The sequence below is a fragment of the Ornithodoros turicata genome, chromosome 2 (genome assembly GCF_037126465.1).
Source record: "Ornithodoros turicata isolate Travis chromosome 2, ASM3712646v1, whole genome shotgun sequence".
Lineage (NCBI taxonomy): Eukaryota > Metazoa > Arthropoda > Arachnida > Ixodida > Argasidae > Ornithodoros > Ornithodoros turicata.
The window spans coordinates 118,708,872-118,730,619 of record NC_088202.1 but is presented as its reverse complement, the minus strand read 5'-3'; the positions used below and the strand labels follow the sequence as shown (position 1 = coordinate 118,730,619).

The window sequence follows — 21,748 nt, the reverse complement described above, 5'->3', positions numbered from 1 at the left end:
TTCACTGACGTTCTGTTCAAGCTCACTAGAAAACTGTTGCACTGCGAAGTTATTTTATTTTAGACGTCAGGATGCCTTTCAACTGGGCCAGATAGGTTTTGTAAAGTTGTTCCGTCCGGGAAGAAATGCTGTTCGCACTGTTTATGAAGCCTGACTGTAAGGCTGCGCGTTGTACTTCCATGCTTGAAGGAAAAAGTTACATAAAGTTAATGAAATAAGTGTACACGTTAAGGAGAACGAGCAGCCTCCTACTCTTTTTTCGATACTTCTGGTACCACTACGTCTTTCCTTTCTCGGTCTCGGACTCCCACGTGCCCTAGAACTCAGCACACAGTAGTTTTCGTATCATACTTAAGACCATTCTCACCCGACACCATCGTCAGGGTAGGAAAATGATTTACAATTTTTTGCGTATTGCTCGATGATTATCCTTACAGTGATGTACATGTTTGTTAATTATTTTCACACGACTAGCGAACCATATATTGAGACGGGAAGATAAAAGAAGATGACGAACGAGCCTGGGAACGAACATTGGAACTATTGGAACGCAATTAGCATGTATGAGAGCACGAGAATGCGAGCTATCGGAACAAATGAAGCAGTCCTATTGGTCAGAGAAGATGCAGCCTCGCTGCCAGCATGGTCTTCGTTCACCAGCTCCCGTGGCTCAGTGGTTAGCGTGCTGGCCATCTCACGTCGAGACTGGGAGGTACCCGGGTTCGAATCCCGGTGCCGGCTGTGCTGTCTGGGGTTTTTCCTGGGTTTTCCTCAGACGCTTTCAGACATATGTCGGCACAGTTCCCATAGAAGTCGGCCCAGGACGCACATTCCCTCAGGGCGTGAGTCGTTGCCCACATACGTGAGGCCGACAACGGCAAGCCCTATCACCATCACCACCACCACCTGCTCTTCGTTCAGGGCGGTGACATCACAACACATGAGCGCTCGCAACGTGCAAAATAACCACAATGAAGTAGCTTCACGAGGAGCACAGATTGTGACCACGCAAAGCATAAAATTGTTCGTTTCGTTAGCCTGAACGACTCGTTCAGCTGTCTCGTGCCGTTAAGTTGAACGTGTGAAACGATCAAGCCCCCAGGGCTCTTACCAATTCAGCTAAACTAAGACGCCTGTCCAGTGACAAGCCAAACTGCTCATTGTTTCTGTCGGGCTTGAACGTGTAACCTAGGTCGTCGATACTTGCTTCAGTTCATAAAAGAGGCAATGTCGGCTCTTCTGATTGAGAAAGCAGGATGCAGAAGATGCCACTGAACAAACATACACAGCCTCAGAACAGCAGCTTACACAACGGTTCTTTCGCCACTACTTCATAAAGAACCATGATCCCGATTTTGCGTTCTTATTGTCCCATGACTTTGCACACTGACGGCATGTCAGCCACTATAACGTCGCGTTCGCCGAATAATGAAGCCGCGTTGAACATATAAGTAAAATGCATGCGAGCTGGTGTATACATGACGTTGGCGGCATGTCCCTGAGTTTGCGGTACAGACAAACAGACAAAACACAAAACGACACCACGAATACTAGAAAATAGTTCATTTATCCGTATATAATAAATTTAAGACCTGTACTAGGAATGAGAAAATGGCGCTGAAAAGCGACGGCTCGAGAAACCCACAATATCCTGCTCGTTCAGCACCTATTCGTTAACGTCGAGTCTGGATCTATTGTCTTGAATTTTTGCCTTCGATTGTGCTCCCACGTATTCTTTAGAGAGCGGCGTATAGAGATTCGGATAATTATCTACGAGCACAGCAATGATATAACGTGGTTAAATGCAAGGTACAGCACAATATTGTGTATGGAGATACTGGTTCAACGAGCTCTTCACGAGAAAATAGTACACATCGTTTATTAGGAACTCCGTTTCTAAGGTATTTTGTTTTTACTGTTAAGGCTCAAGAAAAAAAAAGCGCAGCATAAAAAGCGGGAGGATGCGTGTACTTTTATGTGGGGTTGTTCAGAAAACAAAATTCTGATGTTACAATACGTGCATGGAAAGTCGTCAAAATCTTCAGCACTGCTTGGCGCAGTTCATGGGCCGTGTCATCTGGGCAGTGTGGACAAAGTGGATTCGCGCGTCAATAGGCTACGACATATGTCTCTGCGCATGACTGGGAGGTACCCAGGTTCAAATCCCGGTGCCGGCTGCCGATCGAATGAGGCAGTTCTACGTGCACGAGGGGAAAGGGAAATACCTGAGGTACTGCGCGAAAGACTGACCAACTTTCATAGCGTATTCACCGTAGCTCGATTACGTAACACGTCTTTGTAGCTGTACTCCTCCTCCTGCTCCTCGTCTAGTTCGGATCCTCCAGCTATCGATCAATCTACATGTCTCATAATGCGGCAGAACACCTGAGGTACGTATTTGCGATACGCAGAGACGTTATGAACAAACTAATGGACGCCTGTAAGCTGGTGACGGGTGAAACACTTTAGAGTGTCACACAGATGACCCCTCTATGGATAAGGAATGACAGTTGGTGATCGCCTACGTTTCATTCACCTTGACCGCTTTGAAAAAAAAAAAAAAAAAGAACAAGAAGCTGTGTACGAGGTATAAAAGTGCACGATTCTTCTCTGAGTTACTCTATTTTCGCGTTTTCCAGCTTTTATTTCATGTACACTTTCGTTCTCTTTTAAAGCACCCTGTATCGTACGCATACCTGATTCGCCATATATCGTAACAGAGCTCTAAGTTCACCTGGTATGTGGCTACTACTAAACTAGGAACGTTACTATAACATTCAAATTATGTTCTACTTTATAATAAGATCCGACAATAAGTGTCACATATTTCTTTTGTACAAAGTAGTTCAATTCTTCTCTATGGGTTCGTAAGACGTATTGTGGCGCTCCCTACTTGTGTCTCCCCCTTTTTTTACGTGACAATGATGCAGAGTCAACAGCAAAGGGTCGTAGAGGTTTAGCAACAACAACAACTTTATGGTGGGATGATGAATGGGTCATTATTAATCAATTAAGCTCTGAATAAAGATCTGTATTGTTACGTGTTAACTGTGTGGTTACTATGGACACTGTCGTACTAAGCCCGTAAATAGCTATAGGCTAGTAAAATAACTAATAATAAGTAATAAAATAAGTATAGGCTAGTAAAACAAGTTACACATTTGGTCTGGCGGATATGCCGCACCCCCGCTGACCCACCGACCTCTCACCCTACAACGAATTCGAGGTTGTGCGATGATCCGCATAATAGCTTTTCACGGAAACGCATATTTATTTGACATTTGCTTTAGGAGTAGCAGCTGACATACCTCTGCGGCCGGACCCCTACGCTATTTCTCGAAGCACACATCCATCCCAGGCTAGTCATCCCATCAGAGGCTAGTGAACTCTCGCCGCTTTGGTAAGTGCGGCTCAACATTTACTTTGCACTTTCACCGGCATTACTCAATCCCATGTTCCATTAGAGTTTCTTTGCCCTAAAATGCGACCATACCGCGCACGCTATAAAGGCACGCGCAATTTTATAGGCAGGGTGCCAAGGAGAGTAAATTTTATCAGGGATTTGCAGACGTAAGTGGGAGCGATGCTAAGCTAGCGGCGCCGCCTCAGTGATTGCATTGCGCCGAGTTGATTTCGTTCTGTTCAACATCAAATGGCTTTTACCTGACAGCACACAATAAGAGGAGATGAACGCTGCGCAATAAGCGCTACACATAAGGTAGTTACAGGAGCGGAGCTAACAAGAAACGCAGCGAATTTGTACCCGTAGGCTGCTCATCCAGTGTCTGACAGTTTTGTTATAACACACATGTAATGATCTTGCCGTGCAGCAGCCCTGGCTTGTCGTGTGCGTGAGGAAGGACGGGCCGTGCTATAATAGCTTTAGTAGCTATAGTAGCTAACTACTTTGTAGCTTTCTGTTTCGAGAGCTGGCAGGAGGGGTTGGATGACGGGTTCAGTTTATATTACTACCCGTACACTTCAATTCAATTCAATTGCCGGCCATTCGTTAGGGGATGTGTGACACTGTCAAATACTGTTTGTTTATAGTTTCTTTCCGTTGCACGTGAATGGAGGGTGATGACGACGATACGCAGCGGCAACTACGAGCAACAATGCCCCAAGACAGAGATAAAAGCATTAACTATTTACTGAACGGAGGGACTCGTCACTCGAGTAAATAAGAGAAGGCACCTTACACGTGACTTCACTTGTACATTACATAGCGGACGTACTGCAGCGCACTCCAGAGTATTCAGGAAAACAGAATAATTTTTCTACGCGTCGCACTTGACGAAATGTAAACCTTTGAACGTTACATACGCGTCAAGCTGTCGAAGCCAGGGGAAGGGAGCTACGACAATTCCAATAGGCCATTTGAGAAAGTTCCAGGGAGCAGCGCGCCCCCTGGTAGGGCGTGCCGGGAAATGCTGTGCAAAACGACAACGATTTGCTATCGTCTCCGATCGTCATCGTCGTCCTACTGGTGTATGCACCGTCGCTGTCGTTTTGCACAGCATTTCCCGGCATGCGCGCTGCTCCCTGGAACTTTTGCAAATGGCCTATTCGCGGTTGTAAGCACGTGGCCTCGCTCGCGCTTCCTCACAGGTGGAGAAGCCTGCAGTGCTGTCAGAGACGGACGAGTTTCGGGGTTCGCATTTTTTTTTTTTTTTCTACACACCTATTCTCCCTTTTGTACGGAAAGCGCAACGTACAATTTCCCTCTTCTTCTCTTTGCCACGAAGGGCGGAAACGCGAAACGCATTATCATTGACCTCCGCAAACAATGTGTTGAATCATCGCAGCCAATCCAGGGACAATCAGAAAAAACAAAGACAAAAAAAATCAATGCCGATGTTTATCTGGGGCATGAGAAGGTTGTGATTGTTGACAGTGTTCAGTCGCTAGGTGTTCCTTTTTTTCTTTCTTTATTTACCCTCAGGTCGTACTGAATAACAGGGGGGAGTGGTACATGATGCATCAACTATAAATATAATACCTCGAGTAACTTCCGGAACTTGTAGAATCACGGACGGCGACGGTGGAGGCGGGCAGGTTGTTCCAGTCCTTAGATGTCATAGGGACAAAGGAGTTAGCATAATAATTTGTACGGCTAAATGAAACGAACAGTTTCTCAGAGTGGTCTAGGCAATTGGATATGTCATGAGGAGGTGAAAATAGAGATTATTAAGGAAAAGTGCTATGACAGTGAAATTTATGAAGTCAGGAAAGATGAGCGTTGGTACGGCGAGCAGAAGGAAGTGGGAGAGAAGCCCGCTCATTGAGGAGAGCTACGCTAGAAAGACGGGAACAGTCAGAGAAGATGAAACGGAAGTCTCGATTTTGTAGCTCCTCTAATTTGGAAGTCAGATGATCATGGTGAGGGTCCCATACAGACGGAGCATATTCAAGTTTTGGGCGGACTAATGAAATATAGAGCTGGCGTTTGGGGGTCAGAAGGTCACCTTTGGAATAATTACGCTTAATAGAACCGAGTGTTTGGTTAGCTTTGGTTACTATGGAATTAATATGAATGTCCCAGGAGAGGTTGTTCGTAATATGCACACCGAAATACTTGCATTTACACTATCCAGTTTACTACTACCAAGGGAGTCGGAATTAGTGGGGCTGTTATTACGACTGACCGACATATATTTACATTTATTAGTATTCAGTGACATGAGGCAAATTTGACACAAGGAAGTCAGAGCGTCTAAATTGTTCTGTAAGGCATGGAGAAGCGATTACACGATATATTACGCAGTCACCACCAAAAAGATTTATATGTGAGGTTATGGAGGCGTAGGTCATTGATATAGGTAAGAAATAGATGGGGATCAAGGAAGGACCTTTGGGGAACGGCTGATTGGGCAGGTGTAACAGGTGAACAGGTGTTATTGACGCAGACCAACTGAATTCTATTACGCAGGAAGTCGTGAATCCAAGCTACGATGTTGGGATCGATTTGAAGGGAAGGTAACTTGACAAGAAGAAGATGGTGCGGGACAGTGTCAACAGCTTTGCGAAAATATATGAATATGGCGTCAAATGTGGCACCTCTCGTGAACAGAGGAAAGTAAACCATGACTAAAGAGAGCCAACAGTGTTTGACATAAGAATCCTTGACGAAAACCATGTTGTGAATCGGAGAAAAAGGAACTGGACTCAAGAAAGCGGATGACATTCGAACAGATAATGTATTAGAGAAGGTTGCAAGGGACAGAGGTTCAGGCCCAGACACATGTACGACAAAATGTGCGACGTGTCGTGCAACGCGTCGGAACACAAAAGCATCCTGGGACGGATTCCTACAAAATATGCCGACACGTCGCAGCGCGACAAAACTTCTTGGATATATACGCTCCCGTCGGCGGGTTGTTGGGTGGATTTTGTGACGTCACGAACCAAGCAGCACAATGGTGCTGCCTCTCTGGTAGATGTAGGTGGGTCCGAGAAAAAAATGGCGGACAATGAGCGTTCTGAGTGCATACAGTGGCTGATTTCGTCGTGTTGCGGCTTGAAAGACAAATGAAATAAGGAATGAATTGTTCTCGTTTACTGGGTTTTATTATGTGAGCAAATTGCGGAGGACACTTTGAGCTTTTGAATGAGAGAAAAGATACAAGATTCCGGCGGGGTCAAGGATGATAGGGTCCACTGGGAAGGTGACAGCATGAGTGCTGACACCAGAGGAGTCCGGGATCGATTGGCAAAGAGGAGTCCGGGAACGATTTGGAAAAATCAGTATTTAGGACAGAGGCGCACAAATTGCGGGACACTGTGTGACCATCAACTACAAGATTTACAGCATGTTTCTCTGAGGGTCAAATGGAATCCCATAGGACTAGTGCGAAGAACGGATGGTAATGTCGAGCTCAGAAAATTTGTTTTTGCAGAGAGAGCATATTGTCTGTACGCACTTGCAGCAGAATGACATTTCTCTCAACTGTTGGGGCCACGACTGCCACGAGCCCTGCGCAACAGAGGCTTCTTCGTGTTCCTAAGGCGTTTAAGATCTCTATTAAACCGTAGCTTACCTTTGCAAGTTGGAATAGAAACTCTGGGAATATCGAGTTCAATCAAACGATTAACTCCATTCTCGAAGAGACGCCAGTTCTCATTCAGTGACCTCAAGGTGAAACCAGAGAGGAAGCCTTGAGAGGAAACGGAAAGGGAATCGTTGATGGTCTGAAAGTTTCCTTTTGCGTAGCGCGTGATAGTTTTAGCCAAAACAGGCTCCCTGGTAAAACAGATTTCTATTGAAGATACCAAAATGACATGGTCACTGATACCAGGCAACAAATCAACGGAACGAATGGTATCAGGGTGTGTTGCAAAGAACCAGTCCAATGTGCTGAAGCGGGTGGAGCAAATTCTGCTAGGCGACGCAATTAATTGGGTCAGATTAAACGTTGAAACAACGGTAAGAAAATCTTCGCAAACATTGTTACGCGGCTAAGAAAAAGGTAAAACATCCCAAACAAGGGCAGGAAAATTAAAATCACCTATCAAGTAGACAACGGATGGAGGATATTTGGGACATAATTCGCAGAGAGCATTTTGTAGTGATGAAACAAAGATTGGCAGAGCGTCGGGCGGGCGATATCGCATGCAAACCAAATATGACGTTATTATGGACTCCATGAATGGAGATCCACACCATTTCAAGATTACAGATGGACAGATTGACAATAGTAGGTTTAAAACATGTTTTGACAGCGAAAGGCACACCACTACCGATACCCTATATGCCCTCGAAAAACATGATACATACATCAAAGATCTATTGTTGAAAACTTCATTATCCGTCATTTCAGGCGACAACCAAGTCTAGGTTAGTGGTATAATGTCAGCATCCCAATCATCGATGTGGCTCATCGAATAAGAGATCAGGCTTATCACTTCAGCGTAAACTACGTACATTTGTATAGAGCAGTGTTAAATGTGAACGCGTTACATCAGGGACTCTTATGAGAAGGAGGAGACATGTCGGTATCTGAACAACTATCAGCAGCGGCAGGTTTCTCTGCCTCGATGAGATGGGAAAATTACATTGTATCTGTGGGGTCAAAAACGTACACCGGAATGGGTGTGATGTACAGGGATAAGATCAACCTTTCAGTTGACGTTATGTTCTCACTTTATTATACATCGATACTACCTCACCTAAATTATTGTTTTCTTGTACGGGGTTCTACCGCAAAGAGTTATTTTCACGATATTCTCGTAATACTACAACAAAATTGGAGGGTTCACCATGTAATCATACAATATGTACCAAAATAGACTTATAAAAAAACAAAGAAACGTAAAATTTGAAAATAACACAGCTTTCTTCGAAATAGACAGCTTGTCGCGATTTGCTTGCGCATATTTTCACCGCCAGCAGCAAGCCTGGTTTATTTCAAGATGTAGAACAATATATGATGAGCAAAGATTGCAATATACACTGCCTATTTTGCTCAACAGTATTGATTTATTGAAATCCTCCAAACGGTCGGTCAGAGAATACTTCTAAAGTTAAAACAGTTTTCAAATGTCCTGCCTGTTTGTGTAGATGTTTTCTTGGATATGCGATGAGGAGGTGAAAATAGAGATTATATAGGAAGGGTTATGGTAGTAAAATTTATGAAGTAAAGAAACCTTATTAACCTCGTCTGCGCTGTTGCTGTATGGGATGCAGACCTCGTCAAGTGACGAGAAGTGACTTTTTGCGTCTGCTCCCAATCATTTCTGTGATGAAATAAATAAATATTACTCAAGCACGCACGACGCAACGGCTGCGCGAGGAGAAATTCTTTTGCGCTTTTGCTCCCTTTAAGGGTCGTCCGCTGGTATAATGTTCAAGAAAAATCTGGTGTGCTCCATTCGACAACCAGGAAAGGCCAGTACTATTGCAGCAGGGTACCATACAGAAAGCACACACTAAACCTGTTATGGCTGACGTTTACAATCGTGCGGTTTACGAAGAACGCGTGAACCTGGAAACTGTGGGCTGTGTCAAGCCCCCAAAAGCACAAACAATGGCAAACGGTATTTAATTTAATGATGGTGTTACAGTGCTATTCATGTCAACAGAACTGCCGCATTTACCACCCCGCACAGGAAATTAATGCTGACATCGTACTGTGTACTTGAACCTTTGTAGTGGGGAGAGGGGGTGGTGGAAGGGGGGAGGAAAAGAAGGAAAAAAAATCGTCATCGCACAGTTTGCTAGTGCGCTACCGCAATCGCCTAGCTCCTGCACCATTGTACGCGCGTGTCCTTCCAAATTGAAAATTGCAGGACGTGTCATCCAGCCCGTTGTGATGAACACTGTGACTGCGATTTATCTGTTTTGCTTTATAGCAAGTCGACCCGTCTGCCTGACCTTTCCTTTTACTTTAATAAACCTTCATATCCACACCTCCCCCCCCCCCCCGTCCGTGCACGCATTAACTAATCTCTGCCACTGCTCTTACTTCCCTTCCCTTTAACGATTTCGTTTCTTCTTTTTATAGTTATCTTCTCATCAGATAATTTACTGTAGTGGTGCTGGGGTAGCCTGTTATACCCCGTCGCGACTTCCTCCCCCATTGTGATTTATTTCATTACTTCTTCATGATTTCTTTCTTGGCCCATCATCTTCGTTATTTCGTCAAAATTGCACGCATGGCTACAGCGTATAGTAACAACGATTCAGCGCTGAATTTTGAATTCCGCCTATGTAGGTCCTAAAGAAATGCGTACAAATAGGTCGCATTGAAGATTTTTCCGTGGCAAGAAAATACGCGTGCGGCACGAAAAAATCCACATATGAAGCGTCGCAGATCCATTCCTTCATGTCGCAAAAGTCAAGCCATTTGCAAGAGAGTCCTGTTTATGGATGCAGCGAAGCGTATTCCCAACGAAATCCGGGCCTTTGAATCGCACACGAAGAAGCAGAGACCAACATCGCCGGCCTCCTTTCTCCCTCACCTGAGAAAATAAAAAAGGAGAGGAAGACCGCTTTAAGAAGGGGGAAAAAATGTGGGTGATGCAGCAGCACTATAGTTCACCATAGCAGCACAGCTTTGTTTACGGATCCCATGTGCGCAGGCGCGGTTCAGCTGCTCGAGTGTAGGCAGTGTTGCCGCAAACTCACGCAGTACAACGCAAACACACACACACACACACACAAATCTATGGCGTGCAGCTCAGCATATTGCTGTTTTGCTATATCGCATCGCTGATAGTCGTTGCGTAGTGATCGCGAGGTAATTGGACGGCAGGATCACATATAAGCCTACAATGACTTTTCAATGTACGGGGGCTCCAGTCGATACTTTTCTTTATTCCGACTGCGTAATTTGGTCGTGTTTTTGTCAGGTGACCATATTCTGTGGAAGCATGACGTTGTGTGGGTAATACTAAAGCACGGAGCTGAAAGACAGGAGGTGAAACTTCACTCTCTCCCGCGACGAGATAGTATGAAGATAGCAGTGGGCTAAGATAGCGCTACACAAACAGCACGCACAAGCGTCGCTGACGGTGACGTTGGTCGTATCCGGTCTCTCCCATTATGGCTCCTCCGTAGTTCGATAGCATGCGGACAAATAAGTTCGATCAACTGACTGGGCAAAAAATTATCAGCATTTTGGATAACAGATTCGCCGGTTCCAATGCGGTCGCCGTGCCGTGAAATATCGAAGCAAAACAACTCCACCGCTTCGCCTCACAAGCGCTTTTAATCCGTTTGTACTATCCACGACTTCCGCGACGTCACTGTTTAAGAGCCAACTCATTGGCCAACACGAATGTATAGTGCTAAGATTAGTGCTGAAAGATTTAACACGAGCTCAACTCCCGCCAGCGCTAATTTTTAGCGCTTTGAAGCACTTCGAGGGGCAAAAAATATCGCGCTATATATGTGTATACGTTTTTGTTTTCTTTTTTGCGCTATATAGCAAACCCCCATATATAGGAACAGGCCTTAGAGCACCTGTATGAAGAAAGGTAGCGACAACCTCCCTCTGTCGACGCGCGAGCCCTCTGCAACGTTCCACAGCGCAAAAGTAACAGACGACGGCCACATCAAACCCGTGTGTTTCTGCACCGAGAATGTTTGGCCTATTGTGCTCCAAGGCAATCGGTTTCTTTGCATATTCGACATAAGAGGGTATGAAAATGCATCAAGCGCAAATTAAATGCTCAGTTATTCGGTTTTACTGTTGACAACAAGAAATGAGTTTGAAACTGAGGTGTGGGTATTCACACGAATTTGACGAGTCTTATCCAAGTCAGTATCGCGTCGAGAGAGATTCACCACAAATAAACCACATCTAGCGGCGATCTGTGCATGTTTACAAGTTTGTTGGCTTTGAGACTGACACGTTCGTTTTCAGCGATTTAGATTTTTGTAGTGGCAGCTTGCATTCACCTCATACGGTATCATGAGGAGTGACGGCATGATCACACCGAGGATACATATTTCGCAAAAATATCGGGTGGCAAACTGTGAAAAAAAAAAGAAAACTAGAACGTGTGTCCTGAAAATCCTGGCCACTATTCTTCACATACTTAGGCTTTTAAGTCTTAATGAAAAATGTATTCCCCGAATAAATGATGGCCTTTTGCAATACAAAAGTGTTATGAAGAAAATACACTAACGGGAGAAACCCTTGTTTCTTTGTTGTTGTTTTTTTTGTTGTTGTTGTTGTTTATTCCGGGTTAGCGCGGCGAAGCAACTATGAGCGGTTAGCCTATGAGCGGCGTCCGATGTGCAGAGATGGAGAGAGGAGAGTAGGAAGAAGTGGGGGATTGGGGGGGTTAGTATGTGTCCTGGGCCAACTTCAGGGGGAACTGTGCCGACATTCACCTAGAAAGGTTCGGCAAACCAAGGGCAAACCTCAGACAGCACGGCCGGGGGTAGGATTCGAACCAACCACCTCCCAGTCTTCAGCTCAACCTTGGCTACCACCAACGTGCGGGATGACTTAAGGGAGCATGGAAATGATCGGAATAAAATATGACGGGAGAAGTAGAAATTAAGATTCTGAGCCCAGTGATACATACTCGCACAAAAAGTTTGAGCGTAGCCCTCAATCCTGGCGCGCGAGAGAGCTTTGAATCTCGCGGCAGAAATGCCCCCTCTCTCGGCTGCCAGCCGCTGACGTCGCGCCGTCTTTTTCTTTCTTTCTTGCGACTTTGTCCGGCGTCGCGGCGCCGGCAAGCCGACCGAGCAGGAAGCGTTGTTGTTCATCTGACGTCGTGGAAAGGACAGGTGATGAACTGAACGCTCTACACCCGACACGTCTCCGCTTCTTGACAAAACCTTTTCTTACGTTTTTTTATGGAGTCTTTTATGGAGTCCGCCAGCTTTGAATTCAAAACGCGAATGTCCCGGAGACTCGTAAGTGATGCTGCTAAGTGTCAACAGTCTTATCATATACAGGGTGTCCACGCTAAGTGTGAACAGATTTTTTAAAAATATATCAATCACTTTTCCGAGATGAAATCAATTGCAATATAGCCATACTGCTGCTGAGCGCTATAAGACGAGGACTTAAGAAGGAACACAACACATGCGCTAACTTCCAACACTTTAATGAAATTTGTCGTACCAGCTGCTTAAACGCTTCTGGCCACCTGCCGGTTCTTTCTACTTTTACACGTGTCGAGGTACGTCAGCTCCCTGTCAGGTAAAGCAATGGAAGAAACACTGACACAGGTTTGACCCAAATCCTTGATTGTTTGGGCCTCTATAATCTCTCTAGCTGTTCTGTCTGAATTCCTTCCGATGATTACACATTGGGCTACCACAGGCTCACACCCACACACCCTGCAGTGTTCCGCTAGCCACCCACCCCTGCAGTTCTTGAAGTTTAGCCAATGCTCCCGCAGTCGGTCGTTCACACAGCGCCCTGTTTGTCCCACGTATGACTTTCCGCACGAAAGTGGAATCCTGTAGACAACGTTCTGCCTGCATTCCACGTACGGATTCCTGTGTTGCTTTTTGCACCCCTTCGGTTCTCGATGTACGCCGTTGAGCAGCCGACAAAGTTTAATGAGTTTTTCTGGGGCCGAGAACACAACTCGGACGTCGGCACGACCAGCCATTTTTTTGAGTTTATGGGATACTTTATGGATATAGGGAATAACTGCGGTTCTTGCTGTTCTATCCTCCAACTCCGGATCCGATTGTCTCCGACTTGAAGTCTTTCTGAGCAGGGACTCGGCAACCGTCGTGAGCAAGGTCGTTGGATACCCCGACTTTTCTAGCCTGATGGCCTGTTGGTGCATGCTATGACTCATAGAATGGGGGCATGATTTGTTGATAGCGTTCCGAAAACACGTATTAATTATGCTCCTCTTCACCAACTTCGAATGGGCTGACGAAAAAGGCAGGAGAGGTTTGTTACCTCTGGGCGAGTACATCCAACAGGCGTGCTCTTCGGTGAACGTCAGACTTAGATCCAGGAACTTAATGCTGCCATTGGTCATCCTCTCTTGGGTGGTTTCAAGCGGTCTCAAGGCTTCCTGTATCGATGTCAGGACTGACTCCATCATCTGCTCAGTATCCTGGTGCCTCAGAACGACCAGATAGTCATCGACATATCGGAATACGCGAACGACCTCGTTCTGTACTCGACCTGCGATCTCCCTGTCTAGTCTTGCCAACACAATGTCACTAAGTACCGGGGCCAAGCAAGACCCAATGCATATTCCTTGCTTCTGGATTAGATACTCCCCCTGCCATTTAACATATGTAGAGTTGAGGTACACAGATAACAACTCTAAAAAACCGCACACCGAGATTCCCGTCGCATTCTGAAAACGAATGTTTCCGAACTTCTCGATTGCCTCCTCAACACAATGGCTTACTAAGTCATGCGGCAATGAATAGTACAGATCCTTGATATCTACCGACAAAGCAGAGAACCCATCGCTCGGGTGTGATCTCAAGAATTCAATTACCTTATCAGAACTTCTTATCAGAAAGGGGTCCTCTACTTCCAGCATATTCAGCTTTTCTTGTAAAAATAACGCTATTGCTTTCTGCCAAGTTCCTCTCTCTGACACAATAACTCTTAAGGGCACTCCCGGTTTGTGAGTTTTCCCACTGAAAAACACTTCCAGAGAATCCCTCTCACTTCGGTCGATGGTCTTCACCAGCTTATCTACGTGCAACTGACGACATAGTTCCTTAGCCCTGGTTTTGACCTTGGCCAGGGAGACGTTCCTCCGACGCTCGAGCACCGCGGAGACTGCACACGTCGCTTTGTCGATGAACTTGCCTTTCGGTAGCACGACGAAACCACCCTCCTTATCTGCGGGGAGGACGGCGAGTTCATTTTCCTGGAGAAACGCTCTTGCATATTGTATTGGATTCCTGGACATATCTGCGTTGTGGCGACTCACGATGTCTACTCCTTCCGAGACACATCGATCATGGTCCTCCTCGGCTGCCTTACTGGCCACCTGGTGAACTATCGACAGCATCTCCGGTCCTGAGCATCTTGGTTCCGCAGCGAACTTGGGACCCAGGGACAACACCTTTGCAATGCCGGGCGGCAATTGTATCGGTTCCGGGGTATGAACGGCTTGTGATTGTGACTTTCGAGGCTTATCACACAGGCGAAGTAGCTGCCTTATTTGGACGCTCCACATTGCCTCCGTAGCTGTTTTTGCGAGACGCCGAAATTCCACTAGCCTTTTTGCGGCTACATTCTGTGTCCACAACTCGGAAACTTGAACCGCCAAAATGTTCCTGTACATCCACGATTGCCTATGCATCTCAGATCTAACGATCTTGCACAGTCGGATGCCATGTCCAATAGATGGTGAAATCCCTCCAAACAATGAGTTAACATCCTGTGGCACTATTCCATTCCGTATGCAAAATGAAAAGGTCCGAGCACGACACGTAGCCGAGGCCAGTAGCGCCACTGTAGCCGAAGGATCACGAAAACCACACTTAAAAGGGCCCGTTGTACTAGAAATATACTGGAAGAGTGACGAAATCTGGGCTTGTTGGTATGAGACCATACTGCTGCTGAGCGCTATAGGACGAGGACTTAAGAAGGAACACAACACATGCGCTAACTTCCAACACTTTAATGAAATTTGTCGTACCAGCTGCTTAAACGCTTCTGGCCACCTGCCGGTTCTTTCTACTTTTACACGTGTCGAGGTATGTCAGCTCCCTGTCAGATAAAGCAATGGAAGGAACACTGACACAGGTTTGACCCAAATCCTTGATTGTTTGGGCCTCTATAATCTCTCTAGCTGTTCTGTCTGAATTCCTTCCGATGATTACACATTGGGCTACCACAGGCTCACACCCACACACCCTGCAGTGTTCCGCTAGCCACCCACCCCTGCAGTTCTTGAAGTTTAGCCAATGCTCCCGCAGTCGGTCGTTCACACAGCGCCGACTGCGGGAGCGTTGGCTAAACTTCAAGAACTGCAGGGGTGGGTGGCTAGCGGAACACTGCAGGGTGTGTGGGTGTGAGCCTGTGGTAGCCCAATGTGTAATCATCGGAATGAATTCAGACAGAACAGCTAGAGAGATTATAGAGGCCCAAACAATCAAGGATTTGGGTCAAACCTGTGTCAGTGTTCCTTCCATTGCTTTATCTGACAGGGAGCTGACGTACCTCGACACGTGTAAAAGTAGAAAGAACCGGCAGGTGGCCAGAAGCGTTTAAGCAGCTGGTACGACAAATTTCATTAAAGTGTTGGAAGTTAGCGCATGTGTTGTGTTCCTTCTTAAGTCCTCGTCTTATAGCGCTCAGCAGCAGTATGGTCTCATACCAACAAGCCCAGATTTCGTCACTCTTCCAGTATATTTCTAGTACAACGGGCCCTTTTAAGTGTGGTTTTCGTGATCCTTCGGCTACAGTGGCGCTACTGGCCTCGGCTACGTGTCGTGCTCGGACCTTTTCATTTTGCATACGGAATGGAATAGTGCCACAGGATGTTAACTCATTGTTTGGAGGGATTTCACCATCTATTGGACATGGCATCCGACTGTGCAAGATCGTTAGATCTGAGATGCATAGGCAATCGTGGATGTACAGGAACATTTTGGCGGTTCAAGTTTCCGAGTTGTGGACACAGAATGTAGCCGCAAAAAGGCTAGTGGAATTTCGGCGTCTCGCAAAAACAGCTACGGAGGCAATGTGGAGCGTCCAAATAAGGCAGCTACTTCGCCTGTGTGATAAGCCTCGAAAGACACAATCACAAGCCGTTCATACCCCGGAACCGATACAATTGCCGCCCGGCATTGCAAAGGTGTTGTCCCTGGGTCCCAAGTTCGCTGCGGAACCAAGATGCTCAGGACCGGAGATGCTGTCGATAGTTCACCAGGTGGCCAGGAAGGCAGCCGAGGTGGACCATGATCGATGTGTCTCGGAAGGAGTAGACATCGTGAGTCGCCACAACGCAGATATGTCCAGGAATCCAATACAATATGCAAGAGCGTTTCTCCAGGAAAATGAACTCGCCGTCCTCCCCGCAGATAAGGAGGGTGGTTTCGTCGTGCTACCGAAAGGCAAGTTCATCGATAAAGCGACGTGTGCAGTCTCCGCGGTGCTCGAGCGTCGGAGGAACGTCTCCCTGGCCAGGGTCAAAACCAGGGCTAAGGAACTATGTCGTCAGTTGCACGTAGATAAGCTGGTGAAGACCATCGACCGAAGTGAGAGGGATTCTCTGGAAGTGTTTTTCAGTGGGAAAACTCACAAACCGGGAGTGCCCTTAAGAGTTATTGTGTCAGAGAGAGGAACTTGGCAGAAAGCAATAGCGTTATTTTTACAAGAAAAGCTGAATATGCTGGAAGTAGAGGACCCCTTTCTGATAAGAAGTTCTGATAAGGTAATTGAATTCTTGAGATCACACCCGAGCGATGGGTTCTCTGCTTTGTCGGTAGATATCAAGGATCTGTACTATTCATTGCCGCATGACTTAGTAAGCCATTGTGTTGAGGAGGCAATCGAGAAGTTCGGAAACATTCGTTTTCAGAATGCGACGGGAATCTCGGTGTGCGGTTTTTTAGAGTTGTTATCTGTGTACCTCAACTCTACATATGTTAAATGGCAGGGGGAGTATCTAATCCAGAAGCAAGGAATATGCATTGGGTCTTGCAGGCCCCGGTACTTAGTGACATTGTGTTGGCAAGACTAGACAGGGAGATCGCAGGTCGAGTACAGAACGAGGTCGTTCGCGTATTCCGATATGTCGATGACTATCTGGTCGTTCTGAGGCACCAGGATACTGAGCAGATGATGGAGTCAGTCCTGACATCGATACAGGAAGCCTTGAGACCGCTTGAAACCACCCAAGAGAGGATGACCAATGGCAGCATTAAGTTCCTGGATCTAAGTCTGACGTTCACCGAAGAGCACGCCTGTTGGATGTACTCGCCCAGAGGTAACAAACCTCTCCTGCCTTTTTCGTCAGCCCATTCGAAGTTGGTGAAGAGGAGCATAATTAATACGTGTTTTCGGAACGCTATCAACAAATCATGCCCCCATTCTATGAGTCATAGCATGCACCAACAGGCCATCAGGCTAGAAAAGTCGGGGTATCCAACGACCTTGCTCACGACGGTTGCCGAGTCCCTGCTCAGAAAGACTTCAAGTCGGAGACAATCGGATCCGGAGTTGGAGGATAGAACAGCAAGAACCGCAGTTATTCCCTATATCCATAAAGTATCCCATAAACTCAAAAAAATGGCTGGTCGTGCCGACGTCCGAGTTGTGTTCTCGGCCCCAGAAAAACTCATTAAACTTTGTCGGCTGCTCAACGGCGTAGATCGAGAACCGAAGGGGTGCAAAAAGCAACACAGGAATCCGTACGTGGAATGCAGGCAGAACGTTGTCTACAGGATTCCACTTTCGTGCGGAAAGTCATACGTGGGACAAACAGAGCGCTGTGTGAACGACCGACTGCGGGAGCATTGGCTAAACTTCAAGAACTGCAGGGGTGGGTGGCTAGCGGAACACTGCAGGGTGTGTGGGTGTGAGCCTGTGGTAGCCCAATGTGTAATCATCGGATGGAATTCAGACAGAACAGCTAGAGAGATTATAGAGGCCCAAACAATCAAGGATTTGGGTCAAACCTGTGTCAGTGTTCCTTCCATTGCTTTATCTGACAGGGAGCTGACGTACCTCGACACGTGTAAAAGTAGAAAGAACCGGCAGGTGGCCAGAAGCGTTTAAGCAGCTGGTACGACAAATTTCATTAAAGTGTTGGAAGTTAGCGCATGTGTTGTGTTCCTTCTTAAGTCCTCGTCTTATAGCGCTCAGCAGCAGTATGGTCTCATACCAACAAGCCCAGATTTTGTCACTCTTGCAATATAGCATATGCTGAAGGGCACTCCCTATGGGGGGCATTAACAGACTCCTAAGGCAATGTCTTAATTAACTTTCAATAATTAACTTTTTAATTATAAAAGCTACGAAGTTGCCCCAATGAGAACATGTGATCTCTTCGGTCACCAGATACCAAAACCGTTTTCAGAACAAAAATCCGTTCGGTAGATCGTCCGCTAAAAATTCGTGACCAGTATCGCACCAGTATCCCAAGCCTTGCCTCGTTTCCTTTGCCGCATGGAATGCAAAATAGCTTCTTGCCATTATTGCTTCGTTTGTTACAGCTCACTCCACAGCAGCAAGGCATCTAGTAGCACGCTGAACTTCACTGAACGTCGCAAAATTTACCAATAAGTCGAAGAAATGCCTTGTAGCAAAATAAACTAGCACGCTCTTGGCACAACGCGGTACAGCAAACACCATGTAGGTAGAGAAAGCCTGCTTACTCGTCGCCATATCGTAACAATTAAGAGTCAGCGAATGAGGATTGTGTTTTCAACGACCGTAGCCAATCAAGAACGTGCTTTCAGCGGTCGTGGCCATGAAGACGAACCACCGTCGTCTGCGAGTTGTGATTGAACATCCCCGTGTACTGAATGGAAAGACTTGGAAATAAATCGCAAAACTGTCCTAATCTTTCCGAAAACTAATTTTCTGGAAGGAGTCCGCACTTCTTGCCTAAATATTTAGTTCTGCAGGGTCCAGGTTCTTGAATTCGACGAATTCTGACTCTTACTCGAAGAATAGTCAATGACCAGGCCTTCTGTACGTAGATGACGTTGGTACAGCCGGCTCATGGCTTGTTTCACAACGTTTGGGGGCACTCCGTACCGTATTCTGCAAGGCCATTTGTGGTCGCGTAGCGAGAGGTTTTTCCGTACATAGGTATGTATCACCTACACTGCAGCTCTGAAAAATCGTGGCGAAAGGATTTCCACAAAAGAGATGCCGTTCCCGGTACGGCGGTAAAGCAGGGAACACGCCGGACACGACCGTCTAGTAAGGGCGCTCTACAATAGAGGAGGGCAGTTGGCGGTCACGTGTTCAAGGTCGACGTATCCCTGAGCGCGTCGGATGGTGCAAAGAGCGTCGCTATTTCTGCCAAGATAGATGGGCTTTAAGGCGGAATCACCCCAATGTATTCTCTATGGGTATTGCTTTGTCCAGTTCATCTCGAAAACTACTCCAGTAATGAAGCAGTACGCTGAGCTGGTAATACATGGGTAAATTCTGCACGTCCTGACATATTTTTTATCGGAATACAGCAAACAGGCGAATTCATACGATTTTTTGTTTCTGTGAATGCGAATACATGGAGTCCTATGGGAGCAGTAGAAAACACTTCCTCAGATCTCTCAGCGACGAAATAAACGCCTAAAAAATATGTCAGGACGTGCATCTGCGTCCTCTGATGACAGTACAAGCTAAGTTGCAGCGTTAACCTTCGTATTATTCCAGATGAACTGGACAAAAGTGTGGACATTTCTCTTCTGCTAGCCTGGATTGCATTGTGCTGCCACCGCAATGGGCTTCCGCTCTGGGAGAGAGGGATACATCGACATGGGAGGAGCGAGAGCGAGAGGGAAGGCAAACGGCTAGAAGCATTGCGCGAGGTTGTCGTTTTCAACCTGCCTCGGCGACGGGCCAGAACGACGCGTGTCTTATCATGGTGAAAGCTGATTAATAACCAAGACCGAACAGCAGGTCCGCCCACTTTCTGCCGAACGAAGAGGATCCAAGTCATGACTTTGCCTGCTCTATGCAGCGTCAGCGTCGTGCATCGATATTCCTCACCCACGGTCTGTTACTGCGACCTCGGCTGCAATCAGTAGGACATAAATTGGCGTAATCACTTTCCGTGCACAATACGAAAAGGTGTCTAAGAGAAGGTGCATCTTGTGCTTTCTGTGTGTCAGGTGTGCGTTTTTGGGGGTACACTTGTTTGATTACACTGGTTCACGACCCAGTGTAGGCTTCAGCCCAAATATGGAGCGAAGAACAGATATTTTTCAGTATTCATACCTGAATCTGGCTTGGTCAAGAATGTGCTGACCAAGCAACCATGTGCTGTCATGCACGAATGTGCTGTCATGCAACCAACACAAGTGCACGATAACAAGAGGTGTGCATGTTGAGATGTCGAAGATGTTAGTAGGTGGCCGCTATGGGCAGAGCCCCCGTGAAATGTGGCTTGAAAACGAGAACAGGTGTCTTGATTTTGAACAAGTTTGTCGGAAAGACGCACGAATTGTGTACCATTCCACTGAAGAGGTCTTTTTGAACGCCGTGTGCGGCTGTCCTCCCCCCCCCCCATATGCAACAACAGGTTCTGTCCGTCATAAATCAGACCATCTGTTTATGAAATTTTATCGTGCATCTGTTTCTCTTCGTTCCTTATTGTCATTTCTATGTACTCTGAGTCATCCCTAAGTGTGGGTGTGTGTACCAGTTGTCAAGAGGACAAAATAAAAGTCAATCAACTGGACTGCTCATCTGCATAGACAAGTGTTATTCAGCTCTGCTTAGTTGCAGCAAGGACACACAGGTGACCATAAGTAACATGCATGCAGGTGACCGTAAGTACAAGAGGTACAAAATATCCAGCTACTGTTATTAAAGCATATGAGACGACGGTTGATATTGCTTGCGTCTTGCTCGTTATGAATGTCCGTTGAGTTTTTCCAGGTTCAGCTACAGGATTTGTGTGAGACCAACCCCACGGCTTCATCCACAGTTACTCGCGTGCTTGCACCGATGGTGCAGCACATCATATTTTCGGCCGTGAACTTATGTTGAATTGTGCGATTATGATACGTGAAATAACAGACGCAGGCAAGTCATGGGAATATTCGTGCCGTCACCCTATCCCCATGGTGTGATTTGCACAACATTCAAGATCTCTAAATGGAGACTTCCAAGAAGGGCCAATGTCGGGGTCTAGAGTCACTATCCGGGTCAAGCCCTAGGGACTCAGGAAGTTTCAACTGAACAAGCAAGATAATGGAAAGACGAGACACAGAAAGTTTGAGAGGGAGATCCAAAATATGGAATTAGGGTATTGAAGAGAAAATACCATAAAGTGCATTTTAAATAGCGTACAAATACACAAAACAAAACGTATAAAGTAAAGTGCCGAAATACCGCTAATTGTATTTAAAAAACAGCATTTTAAATACACTACTCCAAATACGTACAAGTCTGGACTGACTGTATAAACGGTGGTGGTGGTGGTGATGATGATGAAAGGGCTTGCCGTTGTCGGCCTCACGTATGTGGGCAACGTCACGACTGACGCCCTGGGAAATGTGCGTCCTGGGCCGACTTCTAGGGGAACTGTGCCGACATATGTCTGACTGTATACACACACGATATCTACACTCACTGCACGCGAATAGCATTCTTATGCAGCTTGCCAG

The 21,748-nt window shown here is 46.4% G+C and overlaps 1 protein-coding gene across 1 annotated transcript; it reads right to left on the bottom strand.

Annotated features, from left to right (window-relative positions):
* Window positions 1-12,588: 12,588 nt before the first annotated feature.
* LOC135384986 (uncharacterized) lies at window positions 12,589-14,754 on the bottom strand. Its single transcript, XM_064614165.1, has one exon. It carries the CDS (start codon window positions 14,752-14,754, stop codon window positions 12,589-12,591), a length of 2,166 nt encoding a protein of 721 aa, XP_064470235.1.
* Window positions 14,755-21,748: the final 6,994 nt, after the last annotated feature.

Bases quoted from the DNA above. Each gene is read 5' to 3' on its own strand.
- LOC135384986 (XM_064614165.1), bottom strand. From the start codon at position 14,754: ATGCATAGGCAATCGTGGATGTACAGGAACATTTTGGCGGTTCAAGTT.